This window comes from Colossoma macropomum, unplaced genomic scaffold (assembly GCF_904425465.1).
Source record: "Colossoma macropomum unplaced genomic scaffold, Colossoma_macropomum, whole genome shotgun sequence".
NCBI classification, from domain to species: domain Eukaryota; kingdom Metazoa; phylum Chordata; class Actinopteri; order Characiformes; family Serrasalmidae; genus Colossoma; species Colossoma macropomum.
Window position 1 is genome coordinate 299,968 of NW_023494788.1, and position 19,034 is coordinate 319,001.

At 39.0% G+C, this 19,034-nt stretch overlaps 1 protein-coding gene across 1 annotated transcript in view; it reads right to left on the bottom strand.

Moving 5' to 3' along the window:
• The window catches only part of ntrk3a (neurotrophic tyrosine kinase, receptor, type 3a), a 378,671-nt gene that overhangs the window by 207,688 nt on the left and 151,949 nt on the right, over window positions 1-19,034 (bottom strand). The window contains exon 4 of the mRNA XM_036567968.1: window positions 5,206-5,274. Within this exon, the coding sequence (XP_036423861.1) occupies window positions 5,206-5,274 (69 nt within the window). The remainder of the gene's footprint in view (window positions 1-5,205; window positions 5,275-19,034) is intronic.

Here is a 19,034-nt window from a genome sequence, read left to right on the forward strand (position 1 = left end):
TTTCAGCTGTCAAACACTTTCCGAAATGGGCAAGAAATTGCACTTTTCGTTTTTGAGCAAAAGAGAGAAACTGCCAGAACGTTTGCCAGAAAAAACTAAGCCTGCACTGATGCACTTGACAAATAATTTAAATGGTAATGAAACTAAAAAATATTGATTAAAAATACTGTTTGTTTTCTTTGGCTCTTGCGCCGGTTACTCGGCACATACACATTCAAACGTCAAACATTCTTACACATTGCGACGTATATCGAAATTGCCCTATATAGCACTGTAATCACAGTCTGGAATTTTTCCCGTATGGTGCAGCCCTAGTCTATAAAGGAGGAGATACCAAAGTCTTCAATCCAGCAAATATTCCGCATCCGTTTCACGTTGTTATCCATCAGGAAATAAAAGAGCCTCCAGCTCTTCAGCCCTGCTTTATGTGTGCAGATGCTCCTCTCATACTGAGAGGTTCAACATGTTCTCATTTCCTCAACCCGCCTAACAGCGCATCACCCAGAGCAGACAGCTTCATAAACGCTCCGAAATGTGTCATGATTGGCTTCATCCTTGAAGCAGTCTGGGTTCTTCACAAGAGCTTTTAGAGAAAAGGATGTGGATTATAATGATGATATCTGGAGGGTTGCAGACACTGGCCTTTGGCTATTTTGACTGAATTATCACACCCACACATGCAATATATATAATATACGCTATATATTATAAACAGTGGCCTCGAAAAGTATCTAGACATTTGTGGCAAACTTAAAAATATTAAGTTAATTATTCATTATTCATCAAAGAGCACAGATTTGGATGTTTTTAAATACAATCTACTGTACATCTGATTGATGAAACTTTTATATGAGCAGAGATTTAAGAGTAATCAGCTTCGGTGAGTGAAATCAAGCTCCAGCCCACCAGCACCTCATTTACATATCATTTACATAAAGCACACCCTAATTTATGCAGATGTTTTGATGGGGAGCCACAAGACACAAAAAATTATTATGGAAGTCCGGAGAGGACATCAGCTGTTATTATAATTTTCTGGATTATCTTGGTTATCTTGAGATAACAAGTTAATTGTTTTATACTCTCAAGATAACTGTTTTCTTGAGATTACAAGATAATTAACCCGTTATCTGAAGGTAACAACTTTGTAATCTTGAGATCTTAATACAGTTAGCTCGTTATTTCAGAATAACTTTGTCATCTTGAGATAGTTGTTATCTTGGGATCACAAGATAATTAACTCATCATCTCAAGGCAAAAACTTTGTAATCTTGAGAGTTATCTTGAGATCACAAGAACTAGTTATTATTTAACTAGTTATCTCAATTTAACAACTTTATCTTGAGATTATAAGATAGTTAACTCGTTTCATCAAGATATCACCTTTGTTATCATGAGATTACAAGATAATTAACTCATTATCTCAAGATAATAATCCAGAAAATGATAACTACCTCATGGCCTCTCTGGGCTCACGTAGTTCATGATCCAACGGCTGTGCTTGTAGGCGGAGTTTGATGTGAAGGGGTGCACTCACTGCTCCCCCTACTGACCAAACTTTATAGCATTAAAAATACAACAACTGGAAAAAAAAAAAGGATAAAGTCTAAGTTTTTTTAAGACAGTAGAACGATTGTGTCGTGTGATTATTTTGATAAAATAATATTTAAATGCTGTATTATTGCAGTGAAAGAAACTAGCAAAAGCACAGAGTAATTAATCTTAAAATGGAATATGGAGCAGTTGCAGCATTTGTTAATATCATTATGCATGTAAAATGAGTACATTCACTTTTTTACTGGATGCGCATGATTATTAGTATTATTGATATCTTCTTAAATTAACTCAAAGCCTTTTGTGGCTTATTGCTTTAATAATAACTCAGCCAGTTTGCACTGGAGTCCATGTAGTTACTGAAGCATCATCATCATCATCTTCAACCACTTAATCCAGATAGGGTCACGGTAGTGTTTAACACATTACATACATACACACACACATATGTATATGTGTGTATATATATATATATATATATATATATATATATATATATATATATATATGTAAAAACTTACAAAACATGTGGCCTGTAAAAAGTCACAGCACATTTTATTCTTCATATTTCATTTTTCCTCAAGATAAAAACTTGAAAAATTCAATAAAATTTGCAGAAAAAATCCATATTTGCATGTGTTCCCTGTATAGGATGAGCAATCGTTGGCAGTACAGTAAACTGCCACCCATGTCTTTACTGTAAGGGCACTAAAAAATCATGTCTCATACGGCATCCCAGTGTCCCTCTATCCTTGGAGAGTCTCTAAAGGACGCGCTAACCCAGCAGAGGAGATGGATCTGCTCCTCTGAGGAGATGTCCTGCTTCCAGACCTTAAAATACTGCATTTAGACTCCTCCATCAACACACACACACAGCGTACAGTTGAAAGCCTGGTGCACTCAGCAGATCTGAGTGAGTGTGGTATTCCAGGGTGGGTGTTGGACTGAGGTAATAACTTCTCTCCTCAGCTTTTACAACCTCAGAAAGCTGTGAATGGCCAACGGATTCACTTCGTCAACATCACCACACCTTTCAGTCTGAAGGGCTTCCAATCTGCTCAAACAGCTTAGAAGTTATATATTAAGATGTGAAGGGATTCAGAGAGCAACAGTGAAAGTGAAAGTTTCCTTTCGTTGGGGTTAAAAAATCTAATTTACTCAATTTTCCCACATTTACACAATTTTCCCTCTTACCCCAAATGTAGCGGATCAGCCAAGACATGTTTGCTTCTTTTTTTTTCAGCACTGGAGCTAAGAGGCTAATGTAGCTAACAAGTATTGAAAACTTATACCTCACCAATGAGCATGGTGCTCACTGCATGCATAAATAATCACCGCACTAGTCTCAAACTGTGTACAGTTGTTATATCAAATGATCTACAATGTCTTCTCTTAAATTGTAGTAATAAAAATTGTCTTTAAAACGTGACAGAAATATGTTTATTTCAACATTTTGCCAATTTACATCCTCTATAAAGAGGATTTTTTAAAAATATCTGCATAATTAGGTGGTTAACATGTAAACAGAGTCATTCAGAGTGGTTTGGTGTGAAACACTCTGTTCTAGAGAAATTTACCTAGTCAGAATTGTTCACAGTGGTGGTGATAGGAACCAGACGTCCACCTCTAAAATCAGCCCTCACAGAAGGTTATTACAGGAAATGGTTATGGGCTAAAGGTTTTGGGCTAAAATAGACAATTTTAGAGACATTCATGGTGGATACTTGTATACTTGGTATGGCAACATTGCAATATAGTAAATAAAATGTCTATATTTGTGTTGTAGTCATGGCGACCCCTGGTTCCTATCACCACCACTGTAAAAAAATCAACCATTTCACACCAAACCGCTCTTAATCACTTTGTTTACATCATCACAAACACTGAATTATGTAGAAATTTTGAAAAATTGGTGGAATTGCCCATTAAAGAAGGCTTAGCTCCACCCACACAACCTCATTGTGTAATATAACACAAATGGTGCATGTTACAAGTTAATGTAGTTCTGAGTTTGATTCTTAAGACTGTTTTATTTCCTTTACACATTAAGAACGTGCCATTTTAAAGGGGTCACTGTCCTTCCCTGAAATCTGATTGGCCACCCCAGATGCCAACCCAACATTTCTGCCATGTCTTTGGCTTCCATCTGGCCGTGGGGTGGGTGTTTACACCTTTAAGAGGAGAGACAGAACTACTCTCCCCACAACCAGCAGTGGATTGATGGAGAATGTGTTGTAAATGGTTCTATATTGCACTAAAAAGGGTTCTGCTGTTGTTATGATGTCAAGATTAAGTTTTTCAAGGCTTTTTCAGTAAAGAAAAGGGTTCTATATAGAACCGTGAACACTTTGAATGATTAAAGTGTTCTTTGCATTGTGAAAGTGTTCTTCAAACTGATGGAGAATGTGCTGTAGATGGTTTTATGTAGAACCTTTTTGAAAAGGATTCTATACAGCACCAGAAGTGTTCTTCTACTGTTACAAGATTGACATTGCAACAAAAGAAAAACCCAGATTCTATATAGAACCAAACAGAACACATTCTATTAAATGATGAAAATAACCCTTTAATCATGCAGTATTCATGGTTCTATATAGAATCATTTTCTTTACTAAAGAACCCTTGAAGAAACCATCATTAAGAGGGCTGTCAAAATAACAGAACCATTTTTGGTGCTATGTAGAACCATTTTCAAAAAGGTTGTATATAGAACCACATTATATAGACAAAAGTATTGGGACACCTCTCCTAATCACAAACCTCATTACCTGCCTGACTGCACTGTGCCAGCTGTAGAGTTTGGTGGAGGAGGGATGATGATATGGGGCTGTTTTTCAGGGGTTGATCTAGAACCCTTAGTTCCAGTGAAGGGAAATCTTAATGCTTCAGCAGAACAAGACATTCTGGACAATTGTACAGTTCCAACTCTGTGGGAACAGTTTGGGAAGAACCTTTGCTGTTCCGGCCCCAGTACACAGAGCAGCTCCATAAAGTCATGGCTGGGTGAGTTTGGTGTGAAAGAACTCGACTGGCCCTCACAGAGGCCTGACCTCAACCCCATCCAACACCTTTGGGATGAACTAGAATGGAGATTGTGAGCCAGGCCCTCTCGTCCAACATCAGTGTCTGACCTCACAAATGCTCTTCTGGATGAATTTGCAGAAATTCCCACAGACACTCCAAAATCTTGTAGAAAGCTTCCCAGAAGAGTGGAAGCTGTTAGAGCTGCAAAGGGGGACCAACTCTGTATTAATGCCTATGGATTTAGAATTGGATTCATGAAAGCTCCTGTAAGTGTAATATGTAGGTGTCCCAATACTTTTGTCCACATAGTGTAGCCAGTGTTTACCAAATTAAATTCTACATTCCACCTGAACTGCACAGTTTCGTGTTTTCCAGCTCTGAAACTCCCGAGGAAGCTCCAGAAGGACTTGATCATTAGCTAATGATGTGATTCTGGTGCAGAAACACATGAACGGAGTGGACTACAGTACCGGAGGTGTGAAATGCCACTTTGAAGTAAACAACAACAAATCACAGGTGTGTGATGTAAGAGAGAATAATACGAAACAGTATTACAGAGTAAAATCAATAAAGGAAAGTGAAGCAGACGGTAAAAGTGAAAACCAAACAAGAGCAAGGTGCACTTACAGATCAATAAGCTGCAGATGCTGGAAAAGCTGCCAGGAAAGAGTGGTCAGGGGGTTCCGCGACAGGTTTCTGCAGGAGAAACACAGACAAATTACATTTTAACAAATTGCTTAGTTCCATAGTTCCAGCTCTGAAGTCTGATTGGCTGAGCCACATTCAAAACCACTGACAAAATACTGAACGTAACGTGACAGAACCACTCAGACGCTCGCGGATAAAAAAGGCAAATAAAAAGGCTTTACTGTATGAATCGTCAACCAAAATCGTTGTCAGGAAACAGGCACAGGTCAAATCCAGTAAGGGCAGCAAGTAGAGACACACAAACATAACAACAGGTAAACAAAATCCAAAAGGGGTCAGGCAAAAACAGGTAAGTCAAAACCAGAGAACACAACACAGGAAACAAACACTCAGTAGCTCAAGAAATAAGCAATACCTCACACTGAACTATTCTAAAATACCAGGCTTTATACTAAAGCTAACGAGAGGTCAACAGGTGTTATAGTATTCAGGAGAGAGAGATCTATGATTGGAGCGTGCTGGAGGGTCAGGAGTCATGTGATCCCCCAGAGGATTCTGGGAGATGGAGTCCATGGAAACCTCTGAGCCAGAGGGATGCGTGACACTGAATATGCACATCACAACTCTTGGAACTAAACCTTTTACATATGTTTGCATTTTTAGCAATAAAGCATAGAGGACAGTCCAGCAGTGTCATAGCAGACTTTCATTAGTTGCTAAATGTGCTAAGCTAAAGCATATTTTGGGTCAAATTACTAGTTTTATTAATGACCCAGAATAGTGACTTCAATGTTCAGATGCATGAGGGTCGTTCTCCATTTGGAGTGGGAATTCAGGTGGATATATAATTAAAAAAATGCTTTCATCAAAAACTAAATCTTAATATGTCCATTAACATCTGCTATTGTCATATATGTAAAAAGGAGAGGTTAATTCCAAACATATTTTACTGGTGTTGTATGAATATGGTGTAACACCAGTGACGGTGACTCCAGTGACATTCTGGTTAAAACTGAGGATTCTGTAAACTGGCTGACTTGTCGGCCATCAGGTGACCTTCTGCAACTATTTAAAATCAGTAATAAAAATTAAATTTGGCATTATTTTGACAAAATTGTAACTCAGCCATTAAAGCACATAACACCACTGACACATAGAAGTTATGAGCTGCCTGATACACAAAATTATTAATAAATTAATGAAATATAGTGAGTGATGCCTTGAGCTGCTTCCTCTCTGATGAGCCTCGACCCAAAGAAGCAGTTTAATAGAGCTGAAAATAAAATGTAAAATAAGAGTCCTGATAACACCAGTGACTAAAATCTCTGAGACAAATGATTTTTTTTAAATAAAATACATATTTAGTATAGTTAATTATACATATGTAGTATAATGTTAATGATATAAAAAGAAAACATTAATCTTTTTTAGACAAATTCCTAAGTTAAACCTAAAAATATCGTTTATATTAAAAATGGTTTTGCAAATGTTGAAAACTGGTTTTGTGACGAGCTGTTTTACAGATACAGAGCGATTATGAAACAGGATAAAAAAAAGAAAAATCTGAGAATCATAAGGGAAAAGTGTTTTAATCTTAGGTCAACTGTGCAAATGTACCTACTGACTTTTGGAGCTGTGCTTGATATTTTAAGCATCTTTTTAAGCCCTGCAACCTCTGGGACACGGTTTCCCCTCCAAATGGAGAATGACCCATAAAAAGATGATATGGAATTACAAAATTACTCATCCTTTCAATTACAAAAACTGTCAATTATAACTACACTGTATGAATATTAAATCAAACTATTATTAAATGAATACGGAGACATTGTCATTTTTAATCTAAATATATCTGTCCCACATTCCTATATCCTTATAATAACACTGACCAACAGTGACTTATAATAAAATCGTGTTACTGTAGCACACTTTCTTGTGAATTTTGGTCAAAGCATTACTCACATTAGATTACATATAGACCACTCTCACAACTGCAGAACTACACTCTCATGACTTTCATATTAGATACGGAATGCTTTATATTAAAAAATGGCTCTAAATGTAGGTATTGTGGTATAAACTGAGTCTGTTCTACAGTTTCTCATTAGGCTGAATGAATAACCGACTCTAAATGTAGGTATTGTGATATAAACTGAGTCTGTTCTACAGTTTCTCATTAGGCTGAATGAATAACCGACTCTAAATGTAGGTATTGTGATATAAACTGAGTCTGTTCTACAGTTTCTCATTAGGCTGAATGAATAACCGACTCTAAATGTAGGTATTGTGATATAAACTGAGTTGAGTGCTACAGTTTGGCGGAAAAAGAACTGTTTACTGTAATTGTTCCTACATCAATTGATAATTTGTATTATATTATACTGTATTTTAACATTCAAACCCGTACATTACTGTGATTTTACCATGTTTTTTTCTGTTTGTTTGCAACAAGTAAACACGGATGAAAACAAGCAGACAGCGGCCGACTCCAGCACAAAGCGGCTGTGAAACACCACAGCTCGACAACCCAATAAGCGCAGACTTGGTCATTTTCAAGGCGACAAATTAAATAGAGACAGAGAAAGCCCGAGGTTCTAAAAGCCCGTAAATTCAATCCAGTAGAGGAGAGGTAGATAAGACTTTGTCTCCAGCAAGCTGCTGTAAAACACCACAGCCTGAGACGCATTAGCTTCAAACAGCAGTGAAAGGGCCTCACAATGATGTTTGTGCGTGCTCACCAGGGACGACCGCTGTAAATAATGAAGGAAAAAGGCATGTGGAAAATGAAAAGCATTAAGTGTTAAAATGCAAAACATTTTTTTCATTGTTGTTCTCCAGCAAACACAATGCTCTGAAACTGCAATGACATTGGAAAGATATTAAAGAGGTCATATGAGACGAGCTCGTCTTTTCAGCTGCATACATTTATAAACACTCGGGATATAAAAATGCATCGATTGTGATTCCACTGAATTGATTTTAAAACTATTATAATTAATTAAAGTAATATTCCACCATATTTAACAATATTCAGTGTCCATTTATGGCCTTTATTTTAGCATACATATCTGAAAACCTAAAGCTTGGTGTCAACATCCCACTACTGTTTAAATACAGGGGTGGACAAAATAATGGAAACACCAGATGAAATGATCACACTCACTGACCATTTTATTGGAAACGCATACCATATTGGTTCACGTTGTAGTTGTGCAGTTATAGACTGTAGCTCATCTGTTGATAGGCTTTTTTTTTAGCCCTCCTCTACAACATTCTACAACATCAGGGGAAAGGGACCACCATAGGACCACCAGTGACCAGATATCATTTGGCTGGTGGATCATTTTTAGCAGTTTTTTTTTACACACCCTCTCTAGTTCCTCCTGTCACATTTGCATATTTACATTGTCAAATTTGTGCATTTTTACCAGTAACCTACATAGTAACATTGTTTTGTTGCTTGACAACTCTAGCATAATCAAAGATTATTCAATGACTAACACTAATTTGTGTACACACGAGTATTTTTTATATATATATATTTCTTTATATGTTTGACGATGCAAACATTAAGGTTTCAAAACAATAACATACTGTCCTTAGAAACTAACCTGCAAAAGCAGCTTGTTTTGAATGAACTGTTCCTACAATGTTACAAAAACCAACTTTTACACACATCTGCCTATTCAGCCTACAGAAGCTTAGCCCCGCCCACTCACAGTGAAGTCATGAGTAGTGTTTCAACTTAGACTGCTTTTTGAATAAGGCGCAACACACGACAGCCAATCAGAACAGAGCTCATTTAAATACAGCTTAGAGAAAAAGTTTGTATGTGCTTACTTCGAAAGCATAAAAGACGAAGAATGTAATTTAATATACCAGAGTTCCTTAAAGCTGGACTTGAATTCAGTTTCCAGTCCTGGAGTTTGTAATCACGGTTAACTGAACTGTTGATGTAACTGACAGGCCTCCTATGTAGAGTCAAACCTACACTCTTAAAAAAGGTGGTTCTTCAAGGGTTCTTTAGTAAAGAAAATGGTTCTATATAGAACCATGAACACTCAAAGAACCTTTTGAATGATTAAATGTTTCTTTTATGGTTAAATGGTTCTTCAGGTTGATGGAGAATGTGTTGTGTATGGTTCTATATAGCACCAAAAAGGGTTCAGCTATTGTTACGATGACAAAGTTCTAACAGAAGAACCTTATCTCATATATATATATATATATATATATATATATATATATATACATATATATACATATACACACACACACACACACACACACACACCCCTTTTGTTATCTCTCTCTCTCTCTCTGTCTCTCTCACACTTTCTCTATCCCTCTCTCTTTCCCTATTTTCTCTGTCTGTCTCTTTCTGAAATACAATAGCATTATATATAAATAAAACACTCCGCTCTCTTCCCTCTGTTGGTACAACAGGTCATATTTTGAGCAGCTTTCCTGTCCACTTTTGTAGTGTAAATATACCTTATTTTCCAACCTGTGTGCTGTTCCAGTCCCAGGATTTCTGTGCCAGTCCTCAGTGCTGGCATTTGACTCCACTCTCCAAAAGCTGCATTAGTGACAGTGGTTGCCCTTCCACGTACTAAAGCCTGATGGCTTCTCACAGCTTTAGCTCCAGAGGAACCTGAACCGGCCCTGGTCTCTATTTCCAGACTAACATCACTCCTGCCAGCTCACCGAAAAGCAGCAGAGCGCAGAGTCACTGGCTAGAGCAAATGGATTTATTCGAAATGCATTTCGTGGTTCACAGACTAGACCAACGTCATTAACAAGATTATTTGTCTCAATCAGGAATTTCTAGCAGAGTGTATGCGGTAGAAATCCACAGCGTAACATCCCACAGAGTTTGTCTGAGCTTTCTCTGGGCAGAGTGCCTTCAGATAAACTCAGCAGCAATTAATTTAGCTGCGATGAGTTTACTGTGGAGATGGCTAAGTACAAATCGCCCTGCAGACATTTCAGTTCCAAATGAGACATCACACCTCAGGTTTTAGGCTGAAGTGTCTAACTGCAGGTTTGCTGCGTTCTCCCAGGCGCCACGATTAATAAGCAGCTGCCAAACAGCGTGTGGAGCTCTCCGTGGTGCTGAAAACACTGTTATTTACAGACTCACTTGGACCGTAATAGACTTCTGAAGTCACGTTTTCAGCAGTCAAAATACAAACGACACTGCATGAAAGTAAGTCTTTTACCAACACCAGCTACTCAAACTGCAGCCTAAAACTGCCAAAGCAAATTGACCACCACACTGGACAAAGCTGCTACTTTGTGTGGGATATTTTGGTGAGTTTTATGAAATCATTTCAATATACAGTAGTGTTAGCTTGCATTTGGCAACATTTATATTAAATTATAAAGCTCCATAAAGTTATGTAAGACTTTGTTTTGCAAAATAAGTATGATTACTGAGTGAGCAGAATAAAAAACACTACAATATGGTTGTAATGCTGGGTGAACGAGCCAGACACTCGTGGACCATAAGGTTTATTAAAAAGAGGACGATCCAAAAGAGTAGAGTGAATAGCAGACCAGGTCAAAGGAGCAAAACATGGTACATAGGATCAGACAAAACGAGTTGTAAGGAAACAAGCGAGGGTCTAAACCAAAAAGCAAGCAACCTTAGCCAAAGGGGAGAATCCAAAAAACAACACTGATGGCAAAACAAGGTCATAACAGGAGAACAAACTAATGGGAAAGGCTTGATATGCACTGACAAAACAGAAGCAATACTTCACAATGAATTAAACAAAGACAGGTATACACCGACCAGGCATAACATTCTGACCACCTCCTTGTTTCTACGCTCATTGTCCATTTTATCAGCTCCACTTACTATATAGGTGCACTTTGTAGTTCTACAGTTACAGACTGTAGTCCATCTGTTTCTCTGCATACTTTGTTAGTCCCCTTTTAAACACTGTGTCCACTCACTGTCCACTCTATTAGAAACTCCTACCTTGTTGGTCCACCTTGTAGATGTAAAGTCAGAGGCGATAGCTCATCTGCTGCTGCACAGTTTGTGCTGGTCATCCTCTGGTCCTTCATCAGTGGTCACAGGACGCTGTTGGCTGGATATTTTTGGTTGGTGGACTATTCTCAGTCCAGCAGTGACACTGAGGTGTTTAAAAACTCCAGCAGCACTGCTGTGTCTGATCCACTCGGACCAGCGCAACACACACTAACACACCACCACCACGTCAGTGTTACTGCTGAGAATGATCCACCACCCAAACAGTCCTGACCACTGAAGAACAGGGTAAAAGGGGGCTAACAAAGTATCAGAGAAACAGATGGACTACAGTCTGTAACTGTAGAACTACAAAGTGCACCTATATAGTAAGTGGAGCTGATAAAATGGACAATGAGCGTAGAAACAAGGAGGTGGTCAGAATGTTATGCCTGATCAGTGTATATGCAAGGGATAACATGTGAAAGCAACTAGAATCCCAGTGACTGAGATCTGATGACTGGTGGATGATCAGCTGGCTGGGTCATGTGACTGACTGATGCATTTTGGGAGTTGGAGTCCATAAAAGAATTAGAGTTTGTCTAAGAGTCAGTAAGCATGTCAATGGTCAGCGTGCGCTGCAGCGAGTCACCCTGTAAAGCCTGAAATAATCATTTAAAAGTCAGAGGCGTCGGGTCGGGAGCTTTTCATACCACGTCGCACATCTTTTTGTATTAACGTTACACACACAGAAGGTCTGGTTCGATGTTTAGGCCTCAAATGATCTCAAAATCAACATGATACTGATAAGATATGATGACAATAGTAGATAATTCACTCACATCCTCTAAAGACGCGCCTGAGTTCTCTTTGAATTCTCTATCAATCAGATTCATTTCCCACTTGGCGAAGTGGTCCGAATCACAACCCCTGCTAAAAAAATGGTCTTCCACACGTTGTGTGCAGTTACAGATTTTCACCAGAGGGGTCTCCAAATCCCCAAAACTTACATGGTGTAACTTTAATGACCTAATTCAGAGGATCTGGCAATATTTAGAGGGAAAATGTCTGTACAGCAAAAGATATTGGCTTTCAAGCATTTCTGTTCACCACAGGGTGCAATAACAGCGATTTTCAAAAACAATGTTCATTGTTCTTACAGAGGAAACCAGCTTAGATCTAGTTTTTGTAATATGGGTGTAACTTCAGAGGTCCACTTTATAAGAAACCACTCCATTGGAGCTCCACCTTGCTGGTGTACTTAAAGACATTTGCTAAGATTTGAAAAGTGAAGAAAAGCATCAATTTTATAAAATACTATTAAATACATTGATTTCTATTCAACATTCCACACATTGTAAAGCACTACCCAATCAAACAGGACTGATTATGCTCTGTTCAAAAAGGAACATACACTTTATCAAGGAACCCGGAAAACATAGTGATGTAATTTATCAACAATCATAAAACTAACATCATATCGCCAACCCCTAAGCAGAGACTACAGCTCATCTCTTAATGCACTGTTTGTGTTAGTCTTCCTCCAGTCCTTCATCAATGGTCAGTTTCTGACCACAGAGCTGCTCTCAGCTGAATATTTTTGGCTGGTGGTCCACTCTCAAATTTAGCAGTGACACTGATGTGTGTAAAAACTCCAGCAACACTGTAGCGTCTGATACACTCATACACTCACACCAGCACCACACACACTACAATATCAGTGTCAGTGCTGTGCTGAGAATGAGCCACCACCCAAATAATATCTGTCCTGTGGTCAGAAACTGACCACTGATTAACGGAGTAAAGAGGTGATAAACTGTGTAGCAACAGATGGACTACAGTCTCTAACTGTACATCTACATAGTGGAGCTATAGGGTATTAGGCTATATGTGGACTAGTACAGCTCATTCATTTTTCCGGAGATATTTCTGAGGAGGTTAGATATCAGATCTACTTGCATAAGACAGGAAAAAAAAATCGAAGAAAAATCAGTGAAAAAACAAGCTTAAATTCTGAAAAGCTACAGAGAAAATGAGGCTCCTAACAACCACCTGGAAGACCTGGTAGACACCAAAACACCAAAACTGCCCCATCAGATAAACAGCACTTAAAGCTTTCATCTCTGAGAGAGAGGAGAAAATCAAGCTGCTTCAGATCTGAAAACATCCACAGGTGTTTCTGTCCATCCTTCCACTGTGAGAAGACGACTCAGCGCTGTGGGTCTGAAAGGATGTGTAGCTGTCAAGAAGAACCTCACTGAGAAAAGGAGACGGACACATCAAACAAAGAAGCTGAACGATGGACTGACCACCCCAGAGTCCAGACCTCAACACCACTGAATGTGTTTGATTACTTCAGAAAATGATCAACCAGCTTTGGAGGTGTGTCTGCAGATTCTTTGAGGAGCTGAAAGTGAGTCTCCTGGAAAGAATGGAAGGTGAAGAGTGACTCACTGAACACTATTAGGCTGAGTTGTTGAGACTTCTGTGTCATTTTCTATTAAATACGTGTTTTCGATTTTTCTCCTGATGCTGATACATGAATACTCTGTACTTAATAACCATTATGAGTGGAAAATAAAACAATAAAATATTTTTTCTCTGCAAAGTTGTGAGCAAAACAAAGGTCTTTGCGCATGAGGTGTGCGTGTCAAAGGCGGATGCTAAAGAGCTTCTCCTGACGGCCCGCATCTCCAGTGGCAGCAGCGCACTGCCTGCTTGTTTCCATGGCAACCACGAGCCGAGGATTCTCTCACCTTCTCTGTTCCTCTGTTTCCCTCGGCACAGGCGGGAGGCAGAGAGTGAAACCTCTGCTCTGCTAGCGGCTAACGGCTAACCGCTCACTAACAACCCCCTACCCCCCCAGCAGCAAAACATCAAAACACTCTCTCACATACATACAAATACAATCAACAAAATAAGCCAGAGCTCATCGCCATCATTCAGCCTGCCCTCCGCATTCTAATCATCTCATTAAATTGATAATGAGATTATTAAAGCGGTGTCCGCAGGGATGCAGTCAGGTTCAGCTGTGTTTTTTTTTTTTCTTTTTTTATTGCTGCACAGACATTATAATTCTTAGCACACACAAAGCAGTTCATCTGGACAATGAGCGCTAAAACACGGTGTCTAGTGGATCAGCTGGCCTAAATCAACAAAGCACTGGCAGAGGTGTTTGTCTGACCACAGCGGCTGCCACAGCGATTATAATCACAACGCTGAGAACGGAAAACGTCCTCTCGAGGACTTCGGCGCCAAGGATTGCCTATGCGGTGTGTTCTTTTGTAGCCACTGTTGCGTTCGTTCAACCTCATGAGAAACACTATCACAGAGCTTGTGCACTATAGACTGTACATTTTTGGTTCATCAAGGTACAAACAATGTAAATGTTTCCTCAAAAGGTACAACAGTGGTTTTAAGGCCTGATTGTGAACCTTAAATAAGTTTTTCCAGGTGAAAAGTTCGGATTTGTACCTTTTCATAACCGAATGTTTTAAAACAGAACAGTAAAATAAAAGCCTGGAGACGAGACGGGGTGTGTGGAGTCAGTACAGCTTAGAACATATCATTTCAGTGGATTATGGTTCAGTTATGTTCCCTGACTGAAGGTACTGAGATCGACCCTTAAGGGTCCCACCCCAGTGACAAGAGGAGAACAGCCCCAGTGACAGTTTAGTACCTTTATTTCTGAGTGTGTATGATGTAAAGTATCCAGACAGCCCTTCCAGTGAGTGAATTCAGGTACTAAATGGTCAACTATTGCTGAAACAGCATGAATAATCTCCATAGAAAAGCACTGACCTATAAAATGGGACACTCTGAAGCAGCCACAGATGAGCCCAAGGTCACCATGTCCAAAAGTGTGGCTAAGTGTGGGCTAGAGGGGTATAAAGCCCCCAGCATTGGGCTGCGGAGCAGTGGAACTGTGTTCTCTGGAGTGACGGAGCTCCATCCAGTACCTTTGGGATGAGCAGGAGTGATCCAGAACTGACCATCCAACATCAGTACCTGACCTCACTAATGCTCAATCAAATCCTCACAGCAATGTTCCAACATCTAGTGTGAAGCCTTCACAACAGAGTAGAGGCTTTTACTGCAGCAAAGAGGGACAAACTCACTATTAACACCCTTCATTTCAGAAGAGATGCTACAAATGTCTGAGCATGTTGGAGGTAAATTTATAGCGTGTTATTAATTTCATATGACACTCTGTGTGTGAAAACCAGGTGATTTGGTGTAATTGAAGTTTTTAGATGACTGATAAGTATGAAGCTCACTGTTTCAGCTGTTTCAGCTTTGCTGGCTAGCTGAGCATCTGTTTATCTCTTCATGGTCACTGAGTAGATTCTTAGTATATTCACTGTACAGATGTGCTTTCAGGCAACATGTTACTGTTTCTGTTTTTACTATTATGACCTGTATATATGGCAATAGGATCCCTTCAACTACGCTACAATATTTCCACACTTAAAAAAGACGGTTCTTCTAAAGAAGGTTTCTTTAGTACATGCAATGGTTCTATTTAGAACTATGATTTCTATAGAACCATTTTGTGCTTAAACTGTTGTTTGCATGGTGAAATGGTTTTTCAGATTGGTGGAGAATGCACTGTATATGGTTCTACATAAAACTTTTTTGAGAATGGTTCTATACAGCACCAGATAGGTTCCTCTATTGTTACTATTTCAAGCTTGTAACAATAGCAGAACCCTTTTTGGTGAGACCATCCATCTGAAGAACTATTTCACCATGCAAAGAACCATTTAAGCATGAAATGGTTCTATAAAGAATAGAACCATTGCTTTTACTACACTCCTAAAAAAAGATGGTTCTTCAAGGGTTCTTTAGTAAAGAAAATGGTTCTTTTATTGTTATGATGTCAAGCTTATAAGAGTAGAAGAGCCATTTTGGGTGCTATATAGAACCCTTTTTAAAAAGGTCATATATCCAACCATCTACAGCACGTTCTCCATCAATCTGAAGAACGCTTTCATGATGCAAAGAACCCTTTAATTATGCAAATGGTTCTTTGGGTGTTGGCTCTTTCTTTGCTAAAAAAAAACCCTTAAAGAACCATCTTTTTTAAGTGTGCAGCTGCAAAGTCTGATATTTACTTAGCTAGCTTAACAGCTGAAGCTGGTGATATCGCAACAATAGGAGAACTTTTTGGTGCTACATGGAACCCTTTTCAAAAACTTTCTATATTGAACCATCTACAGCACATCCTCCATGAGTCTGAAGAACCCATTCACGATGCAATGAACCATTAAAATCACACAAATGGTTCTTTGAGTGTTCACGGTTCTACATGTAATATTTTCTTTACTGAAGAACCCTTGAAGGACCATATTAAGTGTGTAGATGTTGTGATATGAACTGAGTCAGTTTCTATGGAGTGTTTTTAGTGTGTTTAGGGCTTGTCCAACCTAGCAACAGTTGCTAAGAAACAAAGCATGTACAAAACAATTACAGTTTACAGTTCACAGCAGACTGTAAACGTTGCTTGCAGGGAAAAATGAAATATTCATCTTTGAGGAATCTCACTGCATTTAAACCAAATGAATCAGTCAACACGTGGTTCTGTGTTATGGTGATTCCCGTCTGAAGCCGTAAATAGAACGTCGATCAGGGAAAAGGCATCCAAAGAAGACAGAAGAGAGATTAGTCAGAAAACAGAGTGTAGTAAAGAGCAGAAGCGTGGGACTGTTCTCCTCTCCCAGAGGAATAAACACTCCACTTCACACTGTCACTGAGACACAATCAATTACAGCAGCTGCTCTGAGAGGAGCAGGAAGACGGAGGGATGGAAGGAGGAGAAAACAGGAGCTGCCTGTTAGCCGGACAACTCACACGGTGTGGGGGTGTGTGGTGTTTCCAGGGTCTTCAGTTTGAGTGAGCGTAGATGTTAATAGTATATCAGTGAGAAAGGTAATCTACTCTTTCCTCAGTTCCATTTCCATCATTAGCATCTTTTTGAGGGGGTTTAATTCCAGTCTGTTGTGTTGAGGTGCTTTACTGTGGATCTCACCTCCTGTTCGGATGGTGCAGCCAGAGGGGCAGCACAATATACCACTGAAATCTGACTGGCCAGCCTGCGCTCAAAGTAAATAAATAAAGAAGTAAATAAACATTCTTTAACTTCTTTGAATTACGGATTTCCACATAATTAACTGGCTTTCTTTAAAAAATAAGGCAATTTAATTTACTAAAAACAACATAATTTACTAATATTGACTAAATTTAATCTGCTATCACATTTCCAGCCCAACTCATTAAAGTTAATTGAACTTGAATTGAACTTACTGGTGTTGATTAAACTCATGCGGACACACCTTGTCTTACTAGAGTCTTACTAGAGTTCACCTTTGACCCCTTAGTTTATCATGTCGCTGCTGTCGCAAGAAAACCTTGTATCTCCATTTTTGTCGTTTTTCAGTTTTTGACATAATTTGAAAATACCTGTTGCCCTTTACATTATATGTATATTTCATGATGAATGGACTAAAAGAAATGACCCAAAATGACTTGGAGAAAATTCTGGTTCCATTGACTCACATTAAAAGTAAAGTAGGTTTTTTCCTTCTCCTGTAAAGTTACCATTTTGGAGATACGAGGTTTTGTTCCGACAACAGCGATATGTAGAAATTGTGATGGACATCCATACGTTGAAATGCATGTGAAGAGGCCCAGATAGTAACTCTCTACAGCTGTACAACACAATAAGAAAACAATATACAGAGATCCATATCCATCATCGCTGTCCAAAGAAAAACATCTCCATTTTTGTTGATTTTTATTTTTCTACATCTTTTGAACACAGCAGCTGTCCATAATTTTGCCTAAAGTTTTCATAATAAATGGACCAGCACAAATTTTCCAAAATTACTTAAAAATTACTCAAACCTCTTTATTAACTTGTGTTGGAAATTAAGAACATTTTGCCGTCTCCTGTAAAGTTACTATTTTAAAAGCTAGTAAGTAGTAAAAGTAGGCAGAGTAGGTTTGTAATCAAGTATTTAAAGTGTGAAAAATGTTTGTAAGTAAAATACATTATTTAAAGAAAAATGAGAATTTAAGAATCATTTCATTATTTATAGTATATTTCTCACTCTTTGTCCCATAGGTCACGCTCTGGTCAACGCTGTAACAGAATGACCAATGAATTTTGAACACAGCATCTCTCATGAACATAGAGATGCTGAGAGTGGAGGCCAGCAGATCTTTCACAATAGGTCGTTTCTTGTCACAGTGAAGAGAAATGCCAGCTAAAATTGGATTTAGACAACAGGAGATAGATAGACAGATAGATCTCTCACGGCAACCAAAACCCCTCTCAGTACAACTGAAACCCCTCCTAGTACAACCAAAACCCCTTCCAGTACAACCAAAACCCCTTCCAGTACAACCAAAACCCCTCCCAGTACAACCAAAACCCCTCCCAGTACAACCAAAGCTCCAAAACCCCTCCCAGTACAACCAAAACTCCAAAACCCCTCCCTGTACAACCAAAACCCCTTCCAGTACAACCAAAACCCCTTCCAGTACAACCAAAACTCCAACACCCCTTCCAGTACAACCAAAACTCCAACACCCCTTCCAGTACAACCAAAACTCCAAAACCCCTCCCTGTACAACCAAAACCCCTCCCAGTACAACCAAAACTCCAAAACCCCTCCCAGTACAACCAAAACTCCAAAACCCCTTCCAGTACAACCCAAAACTCCAAAACCCCTTCCAGTACAACCAAAACTCCAAAACCCCTCCCAGTACAACCCAAAACTCCAAAACCCCTTCCAGTACAACCAAAACTCCAAAACCCCTCCCAGTACAA